We start from the raw sequence: 20,741 nt of genomic DNA, 5'->3' as shown, positions 1-20,741 counted from the left end.
GTTCAAAAGAACAGCATTTATCTGAAATATAAACCTTTTGCAACATTATACATGTATATACCGTCTATGACTACACTGTCACTGAATAAATGTATTAATTTCTTTGTTCTTTCCCAAAAAAAAAAAAAAAAAATTCTTACCGACCCAAAACTTTTGAACGGTAGTACAATGTTACAAAAGCTTTCTATTTCAGATAAATACTGTTCTTTTGAACTTTCTATTCATCAAAGAATCCTTTGTTCACCGTTTTCAACATTGATAATAATCATAAATGTTTCTTGAGCAGCAAATCATCATATTAGAATGATTTCTGAAGGATCATGTGACACTGAAGACTGGAGTAATGATGCTGAAAATTCAGCTTTTCATCAAAGAAATAAATTACATTTGACTATATATTCAAATAGAAAACAGTTATTATACATTTTAATAATATTTCACAATATTACAGATTTGTTTTGTATTTTTAATAACAAATGCAGCCTTGGTGAGCAGAAGAGACTTCTTTAAAAACATTAAAAAAATCTTACTGATTCCAAACGTTAAGTGTCTACTGATTTTGAGGGTTTGTAATACACAATAAAATGAAATATCAACAGTTTTCTGGTTTGTGACTAGCTTTTGGTTTCACAATGATCAATCATGATTATTTCTACTTTTCTCAGGTTCAGGTTTTTCAGGACTGCAGATGAGCGTATTTTACATCGTCCAAATTTTGCACAGAGGTACCAGAGGCATCATAGAGGACATTGGTCGAGACTACAGCTGAGCCGTAAGCCCAGAGCCTCTTCTCCTTTCAGACAGCGGTTCCATAAAGGCCCGGACAAGAGTTCCTTCAAAGCACTTAGACAACAGACCACAGGTTAGCTGCATTGTGTGTTTCTGTATGTTCACATGTTTGGTGTAAACTTTGGTTCAAGTGAATTTTGCATACAGTGCAAATATGGAGCAACACACACAAAGGCCCCATTTATACTGCATGGTTCAAGTGACCCAATTCCGATTTTTCCCTCTCATGTGGCACGGATCGGATATGACATGTGAACGTGTAAGCAGGAACAGGTTGCTTTTAAAAGATGATGTAAGCGGGTCGTCAAAAAAAATCAGATATAGACACCAAATCGGACCTGCAGTGTAAATGCGGCCTAAATGTGAACGTGACCGGACAGACAATGAACGTGAGGGTGCAACTTAGGCCCACACGAAGCCAGAGCTTTCCCTAGCACAATCTTTTTTTTTCCTCGTTTCAAGAAATATCTGCGTACACAAACAGCTCAAAACGATGTAGTATACATGCCAGGCCAGTGTGTGGCGCTGTAATTCTGCCACAGAAATACACTAAAAACAGAGAAGAAGAGTTGTGGCTAGAAGCGGTACAGCAACGGCCGGAAGAGAGGCAAAATCTCACAATAAAATAACTATAAATAAATTAGCTACTTACCATATTGTGTTATTAACGCCTACACCTATCCCAACCCTAAACCTACCCTTACAATAATGCAACTACAGTAATTAAATGAAGCAATATTGATGTGCGCAGCTAAACGAGTCTCCGTGTGGATGGGGCCTTAAATAAGAACTCAAACAAGAGATGATTAATAGAACTGAACTGGCCAGCTGAACTGACGTGACTTTATTGGTACTTGGTATATGAACACCACAAAAAATTGGGGACAGGATTTGAAAAGTCTAAGTGGTCGTAAAAAAAATTGTCACACTCAGGACCTTCGGGTCAAAAATGACCCCCATAGGAAATGAATGGGAAATTGGCAAAAAAAATATGAAAATACAGAGTTTTTTTGTGCATACAATCTACAAATCAGCCAGGATGCTGAAAAAAAGGACTCAACATTGAAGGGGTGATTCTCTAAAACATCAAGAGTGCTAAACAGACAAAAAAACTCACACACACACACACTGCAGGCGCAGTGATGAGAAACAGGGCAATCAGTTCGTAGCTCTGCTTCAGCTGTGCGATAACCTCACGAGGGGCGACCAGAATTTCTGACATGCCAGAAATTCATCCGACCATCCGATTGCCGATCTGGAGAAGTTTATCATCTCTCGTTTCCCCCTGTACACTGCACGAACACCTCATGACAAACAATGCACGATGAAGCTGAAAATCGGCCCGACCCAAAAAAGAGCCGCATGAGTCAGGATGAAAATCGCAGTGTATGCCCAGCTTAAGACAGAACACTCACAACGTCACTAAAGAGTGTTTAAGAGAGTTTTTGGAAAAAGAGACAATTGAATCTCAACATTTAGATCAATCTCTTGCTGAAGTCATTCCATTTAGTTAGCTTTTACACTTAGTTGGATTACTTAGTTTGATTCGCCCCACCGGTCTCTTTTCACTTTGTAATTTTAGGTCCAAAATGTGGTTTCGTTTACATCATCAACATAAGAACCAAGCAGCAGATGTTTGAGATGCCAACGTCACTGTTTTATTCATGTCTGTCATGAATATCTGTCATGTTGGATGTACAACCAAAACCAAAACAGACATACAGTTGACACACACACACAGAAAGACATGCTTTGCCTATTGTTGATGTGTTGGAAGAGTTGTGAAAAATGCAAACTGAAAGCAATTTATTTGAAGAGCATCTACGAGATGTATGCTTTATACTATTATAAATGCGATTACAAATTCTACACCATCAATAGTAGTTTAGTTCCGCATTTTGGGAAAGATTACGTTCATATCAACAACAAACAGTAGCAGAGCTCACATGAGCACCTTTTCTAAAAGATGTGGGTGAACCACTCGAGTGAACCAAACCTTGAGGACAGATGGACCTACAGTAGGTTTGCTCCAAACACTTTCAAGCGTGAAAGCACCTTTAGAAGTTGATGAGTCTCTCTATTTTGCTTTTATTTTATGATTTGATATATATTATTTGCATTTCGCATTGTTTTCCCTGCTTGTGCAACTGCAACCATGCTAAATCAACTATTTGAGAACCGTATCTAATTTCTGTTAACACTGTTAATAGTGTTGTGTGCCTGATTTTTTTTATTTACAAATATCAAAATTCATTCTAATTATTGAATATATATTTGTAAAAATTGAAGGTCTTGTTCATTCTGCTGCCTCAAGGTAACATCAAAATGACAATTATACATTCTGTTTATAACCTCAATTAAAATTCAAGGATTCTGAATAATGCACAACTCTGTCATGTACATTTGTGTGGGTGTGTGCGAAAGTTTTGTGCATGTGCATGCAGACGTGCATGTCTGTTTTTGAGCTGGCTATAAAATCAGATGTGGCATGTTGAGAAGATTTTCCTCCCCCTCCATCTCGCACAGTTATGTGCCTGATGACTCACTGCTTTTGTGTGTATGTGTTGCTTAAAAGTGAGATATAATGAGAGAGAATGTGTGTGTGTGTGTGTGTGTGTGTGTGTGTGTGCGTTTGTGTGATAGAGAGCTGAAGGTGTACTTGTGTGTATGTGGAGGCGAGAGAGAGAGAGAGAGAGAGAGAGAGAGAGAGAAAGAGAGAGATTAGACATGTTTATATGCATTTAAGCATTCAGATGCACCACCATTAAATAACACAAAGGCCCAAATGTTGTGAGATATATTTTTCAAAGAAACCTCTCTCTTTTTTCTCACCCTTTCCTTTTTATAGACATTCCTTCGCCGTCCTCTGGAGACAGACCATCACTGCCATTCACAGTAAGAGACCAGAAACTCCTCCCTATTTCATTATAATCACATGTGATTAAATATAAATATCTGGCTGAAACCATAATGTTTTCTGGTTCAATACAAGTTAAACTGAGCATGATTCCAAGACTCTGCGTGTCTGTTTGCATTGTAACATGGAAGAGGCTGAGGACTGCAGTGCCGAGTTCAAAAGAAAAAACAGCATTGTAATAAGGCAGAGGTCTATAAGAGGAAGTCAAATACATGCAATAATTTAAAGCCAAGCAAACAGAGGCAGAGGGCAAAACCAGATAAACAGAGCAAGGGTTGGAACACGGAGAAGTAAATAACCAGTAGTGAACTGAGAGTTTATAAATACAGATGTGCAGGAAGCTGAGATCAGTACTTGGCTGAGGTTGACCTCGGGCTCCACCCAACTTCCCCAAGCACTTCCCATCGGTGAAATCCTGCCACCATGCGAGTGCTTTCCTCTTCATCAAGTGGACGAGGGTGTAGCGTACACTCCATTCCATTGTGTTTTGGTTCTGTTCCTGTTTGCCTGTGTGCTCGGTCATTTGACCTAGTTTCCTAGTGTGTTTGATTAATTATCCCATTCTCCTTTTGTCCAATCAATCTCTGTAACAGAGTTTGTTCGTGTGGGAAAAAGGAGGCGGGAACCGGCGAACATTTAAAAGACTTTAATAAAATAAATCAACAAAATAACATAATCGGCGGCAGCCCCTCACGGACGAATGCCGCCTAAGTACAAAACAAACATAAACAAAACACAACTTAAAGCTACACTGTGTAACTTTTTTAGTTTATTCTTAGCTAAAAACACTTAGTTCTTTAAAAAATATATGTGCTCATTAATGTATATTTACTTCTTTCAAGTAATAAAGTATTCTCGTAAGTTTATAATATGCCATTGAAAATATATACGGTAATGGGTTCGAATGCCGGTCGCCATGTTGCCCCTCCATCTTGAAAGTACATCAGACAAAGAGGGACATACCCGTGAATTCAAGCTTCGCCTTTCGCGTTTTAACACTCGATGGCACCGTGTCGAATGTGGACGAGCTCGAACTGGAAGCCATATTAATCTTGGACTAAATCGGCCACCCTAGGAGTTAAAACGAAATCGGAATTGAGAGGAAGAGAAACTAATATTCACTGGATGGTCATATACCTTTTAACCGCTAGATGGGGGAAAATATCACACAGTGTAGCTTTAAAATCCAGGCCTGGTCCTCTCTCGTCCTTCACTATCGTCCTTTATACTCCCGTCACTCCTCCGTGAGACACGAGGGCGATGCGGCACGCAGCTGACGCTCATCGTCCTTAATGACCGCGGCCTCGTCCCACTCTCACAGTCCCTCAGCCTCGCTGTTCGCCACATACCCCCAACGCCATTCGCAGGCCGGGGGGTACTCGCTCTACTCCCCTGGCCCCTCTTCCGGCCACTGCACCTGGGGGTAGGGACATAGAGGTGAGAGTACGGAGCCGGAAGCACGAGGAGCGACAGAGACGAGAGAGTGGAGAAAAGAAAAGAGAGAAAAAAATTTCTGGTCCAGTTCCCGGACACACTGGGTCCTCAGCCAGCCGAGAGGCTCTTCCTCGCGGTGCCATGCGATGGCCCTGGACACTTGGAGGACGGCTTAATCTTCCTCCGCCCTCTGGCGGCCGGCGGTGGCTCCTTCTCCTGAGGGAGCCGGCAGCGAGTTCCACACTCCCTGCTCCTCCCCTAAATGGCGGACGGCAGCAGGCTCCGGCTCACGGCAAGCGCCAGCGACTCCTCCGCTCCCTCTCGGACGGCAGCCACCCCACCTCGACCCAGGGGCACGGCAGCGAGCTCTCCGTCCCACCGGATCTTCACTCGCTCCAGCACCACCGCCTCGGGCAGCCACTCGCTGTCTTCTTTCGTCCGGGCTGCCCGAACTCCTCAGCACCGCGATCCCCCTCAGCAGCAAGGGCTCTTCCACAGCATGTCTCTCCTTCCTCCCGGGTTTCGGCACCAATGTAACAGAGTTTGTTCATGTGGGAAGAAGGAGGTGGGAACCAGCAAACATTTAAACGACTTCTATAAATCAAAATAAATCAACTAATTAACATAACCTCACGGACGACTGCCGCCTACGTACGCAGCTGGCGCTCATCGTCCTTAATGACCGTGGCCTCGTCCTGCTCTCACGGTCCCTCAGCCTCGCTGCTCGCCACAATCTCATTTGTTCCTCTGTGTATTTAATGCTGCCTTCACATGCTATCGGAAATTTGATACACATCCGAATTCCTGATTACGAGCTCATCGCGTTCAAGTTTCAAATTGGGAGGGTGTTCGTGTGCAATTTTTACCTAGGAAACAAATTTTTACAATAATTCTGAGAGCATGTGAAGGCAGCATAATGTTGCGTTCAAGTCATGTCATAAAGATCGTATTTACGAGTTGAACGCACATGAACGCCACCACAAAGTCGTAAATACCAGTGGGAAGTTTGGGATTTCGTACACGATCTGTACGAGTTGGGGGCGTGTCAGTGTTCATGGTGGAATCAATGGATGCAACGTCTGTAGTTGACGGTAAATTTTTGTTGAAATTCTATGTTTACTCATCCTAGAAACTGACATTAATCATGCGCTTGTTATAATTACAATTAGCCTAATATATATAACCTAATGTTGTAGTACTCGACTGCATTTCTCCTCTGTCTTGTCTTAGTCTCGGACTTAGAGGACTCAGGATTTTATCTCAAGACCAGTCAAGACCTCAACTGCAAGGATATCACTAAATTGCCGGAGCATTGTCTGATTTAACATCATTAATGTGATTTGATGTAAAACTTACAGCTTAAAATGCTATCAATAACTTCTTTGTAATGTGATTTTTGTTTTGTTACTGTGCTGCAGAGTTCAGAATCAATGTAGAATTGTCTCAAAAATGCCCAAAATTAATATAAATGCCCACCAAATTCTGAGATTTAGTTAAAAAAAAATATATAACATAGCATATAATTAAGAAATATCACAAGAGCAAGAGAGCAGTTTTCATGAATATAAGTGTGACTGCAAATTATATTTATTTATACAAACGTTCAATAGACAAGAAGTTAATATTAAATGACAAATTTTAAACTGTGTCTTTGCTAATTCGGCAACATTTCGTTATTAAATTAATCAGCTGCTTTGAACAAATCGGTTGAATAAATTATTCCGTGACTGTTAAATAATGTTAATGTTTTAATGTTAAATTAATCTGAACTTCTGTGACATGAATTTTATTGTCAGTAATTTGATTTTTAACAGCGTTATAGTATCTTACTATTCTAATTGTATTTAGTTATTAAATATAAGTCATTTCTCAGACAGTAGATATGGATCTTTTAGATGAATTAAAGGAGTAATGGTCTGGTCTTGGTCTTGACTCGGTCGCGCCCTGTCTTGGTCTTGGTCTTGGTCTTGTCTTGGTCTCGGCACACGCTGGTCTTGGTCTCGACTTGGTCTCGGTTTAGGTGGTCTTGACTACAACACTAATATAACCTAATATATAATGATACAGTTTACAGTGGCTTCATAGATTAATTAAAAACATAAAAGATTCAAATCACTTGATGCGCATTCTTTGTTCTTCATTTTCTATAAGCAGAGTTAACAAACCTTGCTGTATTTTCGTGAAATTCATTAAAAGAACCGCCATCTTGATCCGACCAAAGAGACTTGAATGCACACGATGTCGTAAACACGACTTCTCACCTCGTAAATACGAACATCCCAGGAGAACTTGAACGCACCATAAGTCCTGATTTTTCATAGACTGTAAAAATATATGGACGTAGTGTTTGTGACATCACCCATAGGATTCTGAAGAGCAGTTTTGATGCGTAAAGTAGGGACGAGCTGGCCATTGCCATCTTGGCAGCGCGTCATTGCGCGTCACTCCCAGATGGCTGGTGCTGAGGTGACGTGTTGACTAACAGACAGGAGACAAATGGCTATCCACCTGTCACTCACAGTGGCCACACCCTTAAGTATGTAGAACTTTAAGGCTTTATATAATGTAAACGAATGAGTTATAAAAAAATTCACCCCCTCACAGTTGTCATGAGGGGCAAAATTAGCCGTATAGACCAAAACCACAATTTGTACCAGACTGTAAACATGTTGTTTCTGCTGTAAAGTTGGGCATTTTAACATGGGGCTCAATGAGATTCTGCTCCCTTTCTGGAGCCTGTCTCTAGTGGCCAGTCGATGAATTGCCGTTTAAGTCACTTCTGTATTGGCTTCAAGGGAAACTGGGGGAGGTTGCCGCTTTGGATTTTTGGATTAAAGGCTATTTGTATTGTATTCTCCTGCATTGTGCGCTTCCTTACAGTCAGTATGTGACAGAGGGAAGTTTATGTGGACAGACCCTCCACCCCTCACTTTTGATAGGGGAGTGAGTTGACTCATGTACACTTCAAGCAGGTCCAAATACCACAATGCAACACAATTGTGATGTCACAGCAGATCGTGCCTAACTTACCCCCCATCCCACACAACTCAAATTATTTTTACATTTACATCCGAGTCAATGACACAGAGGGAAGTTATAGCAAACCTTCAGACTGATCTGACTTATGATTTTCCTCAACCAGACCATTAAAACTTACATTGACGGAATCGTGATTTGTGAAACGGGCCATGACTTTTCAATCTCTAACTGCCAAACTATCAACATGTGAACAATGCACTGAAACATACTAGGAATGCCTAGCAAAATGCTATCAATGAGCTAAACCATGCTAGCACGCTAACAAAATGCTATAACATGCAAGCAATGTGCTAAAGTGTATTAAGACATGATAGCAACATGTTAACAACATCTTAAAAAATGCTCCTGAAGTATTAATCAGCTGCTTCACGTGTGTTTGATCAGGGTTGGAGCTGAACTTTGCAGGACAGTCGATCTCCAGGAACAGCATCGGGCACATGTGCTAAACATGTTAACAACATGCTAGTAGGCTCATGAAATAGACTAGAGACTAGATCATGCTAAAATGTGTTAGCAACATGCTAGCAACTGTTAAAACACACTAGCAAAATGGAAGTTACCCAGTAAAACACTCAGGAATGTAATAAAATATGCAAACAACATACTAAAAACATGTTAACAACATGACATGTTGAAATATATAATAACAATTTAAGAAATGCTAGCACCATGCTAACTAGAAACATGGTAGCAACATGCTAAAGCATGCTATCTATCTATAGCCAACATCAAAGTTTAATTTTAGTTATTTTTATTATATTTCAGGGAAAACTTAGAGCTTGAGTGGAGTTTCATGCGTCAGCCCTCTGTGGACAGCAAGACTAATGTGTTTACCTTCATTCCACTGAAGGAGTATATTAACATCTGAACTATTGTGATACAAGCACTTACGGTTCTGGTCGCTGCAGAGTTATAGCTTCTGTCTTTAAACATATAACATTAAAATGAATTACAATTGTGAAAGCATTGCTATAAGCATATTTTGGATTGTTTTTACGAACTGTAACATACACTGTAGGGGAGAGCGGGGCACAACCTAACACTTTTTGACTTTCTCAGTTTGAGGACATTTTTTCCTACATTATGTGACAACATGCCCCAAAGGTGCGGTACATTGTAACATGACCATATGACAGATTGAATGTTATCTTTATAATAAATACAAAAATATCCAAGACAAACTAAAATATTTTTTCAATAAAATACAATTCATAACCTTTTCAATTAAAATAATTGCATTTTTAATAAATAAAAATAAACAGATTTTTGACTTTGACAACAAACACACTGCAAAACATCATAGTTACAGCAACATAATGATAATTAATAACTTCTGAACATTGACTCTCAGTCTTTATTCACCTTTTTCTCATGGTTTTTCAATAGAATTCATAAAGTTATCGAATATAATATCGTAGTTCTAACAGGGGCTCAGTGTGACAACATGCCCCGCCTGCACAACTGGGATTTAACCCCGGCTCGTGTCTTCTGCTGTTAGATCAGCATTAAAGAACGATCGCAACTGTTAAATAACAGATAAGATTACATGTGTGTTACAACTAACCCGCATTCGGTTGTGCCCCGCTCACCTCTACATAACACTAAAATCTATGCTTTTGGATTTAAAGATTGATGTTGTGTTTAACTGTCTCACAGAAGTCCAACAAGAGAGACCCTGCCGCACGAAACAGAGCCATACAGAAGAAACAAGAGCAGATAGAGGAGGTGAGTGTGTGTGTGTGTGTGTGTGTGTGTGGTCAAGATATTTCCAATGTGGTAGGTACCAAATGGCCTGAAAAAATTACAATATTGGGTTCCCATGAGAATATAATGTAAAAATGCAGATCGTTTTGTGTGACGGGTAGGTTTAGGGGGAACGTTACGGTTAGGGGATATAATACACACCATTTGTACAGTATAAAATTTAAATCAAGGATCAGTTTCAACTGTAAAATAATCAAAGGCAGGCTATTTTACCAATAACAAAACGTAGTTGTCATTCTTGTATTTATGGTACTTTCACACACAGTTTGGTTATTTACCAAAGAGACCGCTGCATTTTCGGCAAACCCCTGCACACAATGTGACCACAATGGAAACCAAGTTTTCTGTTACATCACACCTCGTGTCCACTGTGTGTTTAATCTGCATCAAGCCCAACAGTGTTTCAAGCAGTGTGTCATTCGTTCACTTCAGTATTTTGTGATGCTTCATGTAGTAAGTGTCTGTTTTCAGTGTGAACCACAGCAGAAATGAGTGAGGAATAAGTACAAGGATCAAAGCGCTTATGTCAATTTATCATTCTTAGACACAGCCAGGGCTTGACATTAACACCCGTGGGTGCAGCACCGTCGCAAGGGCTGTGCCAAGTGTGCGACCGCACAGGGCCTCACGCCTCACCAGGGCCTCGCGCGAAAGTAAAGTGACAGCTGACTTGATGATGTAAAGCAAATAGTTAAAGTTCAATAACTATGTAAAAGTAATGTTTTTGTCCTTCAAAATACTATAATAGTTAAAAAAACATAGCTAAAATGTGTATCGTAATGCTTTATTATTCTGTTTGTTAAAAATGTATTATGCAGTAACTTGCAATAGCCTATTTGTGTGTGACAGTGATTCACGCGCATGCATGTCAGTCAGCACGGCATCGCACGTCAAGTTCATAGAGCTTTATTCACAGTCCATTAAAATTCTGATTTGGCCGCCATAGATTGGGTCAAACCATAGATATTACCTAAGAAGTTCAAGTAAATACGCTAGAAATGCGCGCTCATTCAAGGATGTGCATTTATTGCATGGACGGAGAAAGCACGGACGCCTGCATTTCATCTGACGGTACGCACAAAAGGTTTTTTATTTAAAACTATTAAAGTTAAATAAGCGTAGCCTGAAGTATGGAAGTGTTTCAGATCTTTCAGTACCAAAAAATTGATATTTTATATAGAAAAATAGATAAAAATAGGTACATTTTGTGTGTATTTGACTGTTTAAGCGCAAAAAGCAACAAAAAGAAGTTTAGTACTAAGAGGCGGCTTTATGTGTGCACTTTGGGTGTGTTTCAGATACTGAAAGATCTGAAACACTTCCAATACTCATTTTCCACAGAATAGACACACGATATCAGCATCTGAATGAATAGTGTTGCTGTTACAGGGCTTGAGTTTCTGCATGGGATTGTGCATTATTTTACTCATTCCTGCAGATTTTGTGCCTCACACCCAAAGTGAACACATGAAGCCACTGCTCAGCGAGTCTTTTTCGCTGCTTTTTGTGCTTAAACAGTCAAATACACACAAAATAAAGTCAAAATAACTAAAAGTTTCTTAAAGATAATGCTGTAAACTATAGGGAGCCCTTACTTACACATTACTATAATATTAAAGGTTAACAACAGAGCCCAAACTATAAGCCTAAATTCAGTTGCTATTTATTTTTAGATTTTCAACACTCATAAGCTTCACATAAGGCAGTTTTTCTTTCCTTCTCCAATTCGTTGTTGAAATATAATCATTTATAGGCCTACACTGTGGCTTTCATTTTCACGACAGATTTATTTAAACATGCATTAAATAAACAAGACATCACTAACAGGTGAAGTATATAGGCTAATAAAGTGCATATATTTAGCGAAAGAGTTCGTTTCTCTAGTGAACTAACAGCTGTGACACTGAATGACTTCTGAGGTAAATGTGATGCTGCGTGACATTGTTTACAAGCAGTTTTATAGTCTTTCCGCAGTTGAAACATCGATTGAGCGATTACACGACATATGATACATTTCAGTACGTTGTAATGTATCCTAAACATACCTTAAGATATATTAATTCATGTTAATTCAGGAAGAGATGATCGCGTTCACTCGCGCCCCGCCGTTTGAACTGACACACATACAGTGATCCGTCACGTCACATTAAAGAGCGTCAAAACGACATTTATTGTTGGAATTTCATGATAAAATGGACTGAATACTTAATATGTTCATGTGGGAACTCGGATTGAAGTGTGTTCCGGCGTAAAACAAGCCGACTAACTGTTAAAGATTGCATTCGAAACCGTTCGGTACAAACGGTTCGGTATGAATACATGTACCGTTACAGTTCTGTTTTCAGTGAACATAAACAATTGAGAAAGAAAACACATGTGTAACAGTGTAATGGATCCGTGCGTCAGGTCTTAAAGTGACAGCAGCCTAATATGAGATCATATTAAAAACATCTATACAGCAGTTTTCCCCTATGGTTTCGATGTCTAATTAGCCTGGCTCCGCCCCCTCCTACCTACTTCCGCTCAATTTTCATTTTCCTTCAGTACGTCGTCTGGGTTTGCGGTATATTCGTTGTTTTCTCCGGCCAAATTTTAACTGGTCCAATCAACGAACAGAGGGAGTGGCTGAGAATGATTACGTTGATGTCGTGTGCTAGTTTGAGTTGTAGTTCAGTAATGGCGGCGGAGAAAGATGCGAGCGAAGCCATTCGGTCCGTTGTGGCAACGCTGCCGAATATCCAGAAGTTAAAGCCGGAGCAAGAACAATCTTTGCTGAGTTTTGTTGGTGGCCATGATGTTGTGGACCTCCTCCCCATGGGGTTCGGTTTGATTTAGTGGTGAAGGAGTTGGCTAAGGCGAACGCTAGCGATGCTAAGCTGATAGTTGTTGTCGTCTCCACTCATACATCACGACCAAACGTTAGCGATTGGTTATGGCAGATCCAGAGTGCCTCTGGGCAGATCCAATAATTTTAAACTTCAACAGAGGACCCGCCTTCAAGGAAGTTGACGCTTGTCAATGGAGAGTGGCCAGACTCTCTATACAAATGAAATGTACGAGAGTCCCAGGCTAATGTCTAATTAAGGCCAGTGAAAATGCTGAGTAGCTAGTAACTCTAGAAAACCACTAACCACAGTGGCTGGTGAGCAAAAAAAAAGTTAATTTCAAGCCCTAGACACAGCCCATAATGAGAATAAACACCAATTATTATTTTTCTTGCTAGACGATCATTTAACCGTGAAAGGCAGAAACTGTGATCACATTAGTATATGATTAATCAGGCAGCATTGGTCAATCTGTCAGCTTGTCATTCTGTGACATCGACAATAAATTCAATAATCTACTATAAATTTGCAAAACAATGGCAACAGAAACAAAGTGTCATAGACTAGAATGTAAAATGAGTGTCGACGCAGAAGGTTCACTGGCTGAGTGAGAAATGGAAACCCTGGAATGGATTTGGAGCTGCAGATTGATTTGATTACATGGATTGAATTCCACTTTCCTCCACTCCACTCATCTTAGAGCAGTGACCCTGTACACAACCCTGTCATGCATTCTAGCTAGAAAATTGAAATACAGAACATTCACATGTTTTTCACAGCATGACATGCAGCAGAAATAGTAAGAGTAGTGCTATTCTGAACATGGTGCGTATTTTGAGACCTGTTGGTAAGTTTGTGTCTTCACTGAGTTAAATCTAGCTCTATTATATGGTGTGTTTTCATTGCAATCATGGCACAGCAGAGCTGATGATGCGATGACTCAGATACATGCGGAATGGTAATCTAACCCCCGAGCGCACACACAGAGACACACCGTCGCTATGGTTACCACGGATGAGGTGCTATTTTGAAGTGATCCGGTAATAGCTAGCGGCTCAAACACATAGAGTTACTACAAGACTGCAGTAATGATTCGAGTCCTTTGATCACAGATGCCTGCTTCTCCACACACAGATAATAACGGTTTTAGCGAAGGTGAAACGCAAATTATTTTATAATTTTTCTCTTAGCAATATTCACATTAATTGGCCTCGTATGCAATGCTTTTATATAACCCTGATCAAACATTCTCTGAGGCAAAACCACATGTAAATAATCTGGTCAAAATTTGGGTGCATCATTTTGTTCCTATTTTCCGCTGAAGGATAGCCTGACGTCATCATACTCAGATTCTAGTCAGAATATGAGTCTGATACTGCTCCATTGGACTGTGATTATGGGTTGTTTCAACCGAACCAGGAAAGAAAATGCCTCTGCACTCAATTGGATCGACCTACAACCAATCAGAGCAACGGAGTAAGCAATGCATAGTTATCAACAGAACTCAACTGCACGCACGCTGGAAGAAGTAGAAGAAGAAGATGAGTGTAAACAATCTTTGCTGGTGTTGTATAAGAATCGAAGGATACACGGAGTACTTACCAACACGTCACGATCATCATTTTTGAGAGAAACAGTAAAGGTGAATGCATTTACGAACAAGTTCTCCGTTTAGGATTAGAACGAGTTAAACCCAAGTGCTCTTTGGTGATGTAGATGATAACGTTACTGTTTATCATCTGTCAATCATGGTATAAACAGTGTTGGGGAAAGTTACTTTGAAAAGTAATGCATTACAATATTGCGTTACTCCCTTAAAAAGTAACTAATTGAGTTACTTTTTAAGAGAAGTAATGCGTAATGTTACTTTTGCATTACTTTTTCTCACCTGGGCTGGGCTTGTTTTTGTTTATAACAAAAAAGTTATATTTTTGTGCAACGGTAAAGACCTCTTCATACCAAAATTGAAGTAAAAATGCAAATTCACGCATGAACAGTAGAGGGCGCAGCTCTGCTGTGCTGCCATTCTGGATAATGGTAGAATAGGATGCAGGAGAAAAAAGTTTTACCAATAAAAACTAAAAATCTAGTAATTTTCATCATCAAGCGTCAGCAGCAAGACATTGGTAAATTAAATATAAAGGTAGATTATGCATAAAAATAGTTGTTTTATTTAACATTTAATTATTGGAGGTTTGCATTGTACTCTGATTTTGCATTTGACTGATTTTATTTATTTTGAGGAGTACAGAATCTTTATTGTGCATGTGAGATAAATAAATGCTCACATTTAGTCTGGAACTACAATAACCCTCATGTTCACACACAACGCCTCTGCACTTATTTTTCTCAACATGGGGGCAGGAGAGCTGTCAGTCAGATTAATGTGAAAAGGTAACTCAGATATTTTGTTGTAAATTTGAAAAGTAATGCGTTACTTTATTAGTTACTTAGAAAAAGTAATATTATTACGTAACTCAAGTTACTTGTAATGCGTTACCCCCAACACTGGGTATAAAGCCCGCCCTGACAATTTGATTGGTCTGAACAGCTCTGGTTCGAGCATAGTTGCTCCACAATGGATCAAGTCCAGACCGAACTTCCCAAATGTTGTGGGCGGGGCTAAGTTCGGCTGGCATCTAATACTCGAAGAAATCAGCAGTGTAGTAAAACTTGTTAATATGCATAACCATACATTCCTTTATATCGGTCACTTCATCACTGCGAAATGACATTGTTTACTGAAATCATGTGACTTTGGCAGTTTAATGCGCGCTCCTGGCCACTGGCTTGAAACAAATCATTCGCAAAGAAGCACCCATCACTCGAGCTAAAAATGGTTCGCTCTTTAGTCTCTATTCAGTGTAATTGTTCCTTTGCTATGCCATAGTGTGATTCACTGACAAAAAAAAGTAAAAATAAATAAATAAATAAAATAAAGATTAATTTGACTGATTTTTTTCAAGATTTCTATAGATATCACAATATATTGTAACGCAGCTGACGTGGAAGCAGACAAAGACGATGGTGAAGACAACCCTAGTGCAGTTTATTTACAGTGTCCAAAGATCCAAAACATAAAGAATAAAACAAATCCAAAACATTAAATAAACCATGAACAAAACTTGACTATGAACAAACCTTGATAATGGACACATGGAACAGCATACATACTTCAATACATTCATACATACTTCAATACATACTTCAATACATTCATACATACTTCAATACATACTTCAATACATTCATACATACTTCAATACATACTTCAATACATTCATACATACTTCAATACATTCATACATACTTCAATACATACTTCAATACATTCATACATACTTCAATACATACTTCAATACATTCATACACACTTCAACCGACCAAGTAACATGGCACACAAACAGGTTTTATGCTGCCTTCACGTGCTATCGGAAATTTCCTAATTCCCACTTTAGAAGTCCTGATTGCAAGCTTGTTGCATTCAAGTAGCCTGACAAACCAGACCCACATCAAGATGTTGGGTCTGGGAACTCACCATTGACAGGGCTCAATCCGAGGGGCGGGATAAACGGTTGTCTTTCAAATTCCCTCTGCACGCAATAGGATAGCGCTACAACCAACCTGAGCAACGAAGAAGGTGAAGTGGAGCTAGTTGATAGATTAAACTTTTGCCGTATCTGGTCTGCAAAACTCTGAACACATCTTTCTTTCTTAAGAATGACTTCAGTGATGTTCTTTGTTCTTTTCTCAAAGAAAAGCTTAACTCCCAGTCTTCCAGAGTCGCGGCCAAAGCTGGTTCGAAAGACCGCTTTTCACCAGCTTCTTTATTTATGAGTAGTACGCGGAACTGCCGCAAATCTGCCATCATTATGCCTACTATTATGCCTATTATGCCCGCCTACAGACTCTATACACGATGTGATTGACCTGACTAGAGTTTGGTTTTTCCAGCTCGCAAGCCAGCGGAGAGTTGCTACACGACCCTGGTTGCAAATTATATTGCAAATATAGATTTCTAGGCTAGCATTCAAGTGACCAGGAACTGAAACATGACTATGAAATTACGAAATAAAAGACATGAAAACATAAACGTGAAACAAAACCTGAAAGTCCGAAAACCAGTCAGTATCTGGTGTGACCACCATTTGCCTCACGCAAAAGTGTAATTATCATGAATTCTTTTGTCCACGATAATCGTGTAGTGAATCTGATATCGTGAAACCCTAGTACAACCGAAAGAAACAAGTCCTGACTCCTAGATTTGTATTAGAATGATTGTGTAGATTATCAGTGACTTAATCATGTGCATCAGTGCAATCAGTGCAAAAGAGTTTCAAAACATGTAAAGCAGCTCTACAGAAGACTACGGTGTCATTATCCAGCTCAGTTCACTTTAACTTTTCTGATAATGTCAGTACAGTCAGATCGATCATATTTTCTGAATATGAATGTTCTTTTGGCGACAGTGGCAATGCACCAAAACTCAGGTGACAGTAGTGGAGAAACCAGGTTCAGTCAGGGGACAGTGCTCATCTGGCCAGAAGAACGAACACAGTGTAATTTGTGCTTCCAGGCTGCATCACAGTAAAGTGAAGAACCATTACATTGCCATATGTTTTATAGTCCCATGGCATTCTTTGAAGTACCATGGAGTGCCATGTAAATATCATGGTACATAAATAGCATTTGTTATTTAAGGCGAGACACTACAGGTGAATAGGGAATTTTTTTTTTAAATTAGAAGATATCTCTGTGAAACCTCTCCAGTTTATTACTGGCATAAACTTAAGAAAAAAATGTATTAAACGTTTTATGTAAATTAATGTTTTAATACACAAATGAGACATTATATACTTAAATATATGCTCATTTGCGTACATTTTCAAAAACGAAATCTGGAAATTATAAAGGACCAGGTTTAAAATTCTTGGTTCTATTTGTTGACATATTAGATGAAATGGCTTTTACAGAGGGGATTCTGGATATCTTATTTTGTGCTTTCGTAAATTAGAGAATACTAACAATAGCCTTAAGAAATCAATTTTCGCCATGTTTTTTGGAGGAAAAAGACCTATAACTCAGGATAGGAATGATATATTAACAAATCCCTCTGTAAAAGCCTTCAGAATATAGTTAAGTATAAGACTGGAAAAGTCACTCACACACACACATGCACACACTCACACATACAATCACCCCTAAACCCAGGGTTTTTCAAACTTTATGATGCCAAGGCCCCTTAAATATGATGAACCTTTTATGAGGGACCCCCTTCCTAAAATCCATCTCTATATTTTTATGTATGGAAAAAAAAAAAAATTAAACTGTTAGATAAATAGTAAGTGTGAAATTATAAATGCAACAAACTGTTTCCAAACTTAAATTGGCCATACTTAATGTTGGATGTATAAACCTGAAGAAGAACATTTTCAATAAAAAATGATTTGTATAAGCAACTTTCACTTTCACTGCGTTAAGAATACCGCCTTACAACCCCAGTGAGCAACATAAAGGGGACTATATTGAGAAAAACTCACTAAAAAGATACAAAGCAAACATGTAACTGGAAAGTACTGGAAAGTATGTATACGGCAAGAAAGGAGAGAAACATTTAGAACTGAGACCATTAGAATCTTCGGTAGACTTTATCCATTGCTTTGTCTTTTTATTCTCTGAAATTTTTTGGAGACCCCTTAGAACCTTATGGAGGACCCCTGGCCCCAGTTTAAAAAACCTGCCTAAACTGTAAACTGTATTTCTATAAAGCAAAGATCAAATTTAATGTTTTGCCATTTTTCATAATGATTTAGAATTTTTTAAGAAAATGTATTGGCTATAAATTTGATCTAACCAACCATGAAACTGTATTTTGCATTATTTATATTGAAACTGTATGTTTTATATCTCTATGACAATGGGATTATTTGAGTGTTTTTGCCCTTATATTAGTAACAGGCAAGTCACCGTCACCTGCAGCTTATTCAAAATACAGTCTCCATCTCTCAGTGACGCCGCACTGAAAATCCTACAGGAATGTGTCATGTGATGTTATTCCTCGTATTTAGTGACCTCTGTTAGTCTTAATGCAGACTTGGTTGTTATAGGGATATGTTAAACTATTGAATTGAAAGAGGTTAAGATTATAAAATTGTCCATTACATATACAATTGTTTAAAATGTGCACGTGTTAACAAAAATGTTTATTACACACACACTGCAAACCGTGGACACACACACACACACGCAATGTGAACTGTGGACACACAAACACACACACACGATTCAGTCTTGCTTAAGGGCCCTTAGTCATTTCCTGCTGGTACTGAGAATTAACTCTGCATCCGGTTGTTTTTTTCTGTGTGTGTTAGCAGGTTTATATGCACAGCATTTCCAGTGTTATTTTTAACTCTTTTCTCACCACTGACGGATTTTGAAAAAGAAGCAGAAACTAGCCATAAGCTCTATTCAGGTGGTAATTGTTTCTCGTGGGGTCGTAATGTATTTGCATCATTTACAGTGGCTAGTCTGTGATTTTGTTATCGTCTGAATCCATAATGTCAGTGTTTTTCTCCCACCACCCACGTTAAAATCCCCGGCCGAATTACTGTTTTTAGACAAAATCCATGGACATGTGGTAATTTAATCTGTTCGAATCCACATCTGTGAGTTTTCGAGAAGAGATCACTTCAAAATTCACTGTTTATGTCCACTGCGGAGCATCCAAGCATATGACATTTTAACCATTCGACTGACCACGTGAGTAGCGTTCCCATGTGCGCAGGATCACAAAACTCGCTCCTCCACCGTGTATAAATCGCCATCCCAATGCACAAGTTTTATCACATATATGTTTACGGACGTCCCCATGAGAAAGAATTACCGTCCGAATAGGGCTATAGAAGCATTGCTCACACGTTTTAGTCTTTGATTTTCTCAGCTTTTTGTTCAACATGTTTTTTATGAAACTTACCCACATTTAACCCTCTGGGGTTCTTCATTTATGGGTCACACTCAGGACCTTCGGGTCAAAAATGATCCGGAGGGCGGGATTATGATAGCACATTTTTACCACTATTATGGATCTTGCGTTTAAAAAAAAAAAAAATCGTAGCTTCATCGGAATGGTCCGACACTTGGTGACTTTATTGGTACTTGGTATATGAACACCCAAAAAAATTGGGGTCAGGATTTGAAAAGTCTAAGTAGTTGTAAAAAAAAATAGTCACACTCAGGACCTTCGGGTCAAAAATGACCCCCATAGGAAATGAATGGGAAATTAGTTTTTTTGTGCATGCAATCTACAAATCAGCCAGGATGCAGAAAAAAGGACTCAACAGTGAAGGGGGTGAATCTCTAAAACATCAAGCGTGCAAAACAGACAAAAAAACTCACACACACACACACAAAAACACATGCACACACAAATTAACGTGTGCCATTCCAAAAGCTAATTGTGTTTGTGTTTGTGTGTGTGTGTGTGTTTTTTGAGTTTTGTACTCTTGATGTTTTAGAGATTCACCCCTTCACTGTTGAGTCCTTTTTTTCTGCATCCTGGCTGATTTGTAGATTGTATGCACAAAAAAATTCTGTATTTTCATACTTTTGCCAATTTCCCATTCATTTCCTATGGGGGTCATTTTTGACCCGAAGGTTCTGAGTGTGACTATTTTTTTTACAACCACTTAGACTTTTAAAATCCTTTCCCCAATTTTTTTGGGTGTTCATATACCAAGTACCAATAAAGTCACCAAGTTTCGGATCATTCCAATGAAGCTACGATTTAAAAAAAAAATTATTTAAAAAAATTCGGGTCAGAAATGACCGAAGAGCCCCAGAGGGTTAAGTGTTGATTAAAAAAAGGTATGAAGCTAAAATAAATGTTTTACATGTTTTTTGTTTTGTTTTTTTAAAGCAGAGGCTTTGCTCTTTATATATATATATATATATATATATAGCCTATATATTGCATG

General features: G+C 38.9%; 2 protein-coding genes across 2 annotated transcripts in view; both read left to right on the top strand.

Annotated features, from left to right (window-relative positions):
* The window catches only part of rab35b (RAB35, member RAS oncogene family b), a 761,740-nt gene that overhangs the window by 262,955 nt on the left and 478,044 nt on the right, over nucleotides 1-20,741 (top strand). The gene's annotated exons all lie outside the window — the stretch shown is intronic.
* Nucleotides 1-20,741, top strand: part of LOC307132284 (uncharacterized protein) — a 44,546-nt gene that overhangs the window by 20,974 nt on the left and 2,831 nt on the right. Inside the window, exons 3-5 of the mRNA XM_079826490.1 lie at nucleotides 666-862; nucleotides 3,638-3,684; nucleotides 9,836-9,904. Of these exons, the coding sequence (XP_079682616.1) occupies nucleotides 666-862; nucleotides 3,638-3,684; nucleotides 9,836-9,904 (313 nt within the window). The remainder of the gene's footprint in view (nucleotides 1-665; nucleotides 863-3,637; nucleotides 3,685-9,835; nucleotides 9,905-20,741) is intronic.

Source organism: Gobio gobio (genome assembly GCF_949357685.1).
Source record: "Gobio gobio genome assembly, chromosome: 10".
Lineage (NCBI taxonomy): Eukaryota > Metazoa > Chordata > Actinopteri > Cypriniformes > Gobionidae > Gobio > Gobio gobio.
Note: the sequence above shows the minus strand (reverse complement) of the source record. Positions and strands in the feature narration are given on the sequence as shown.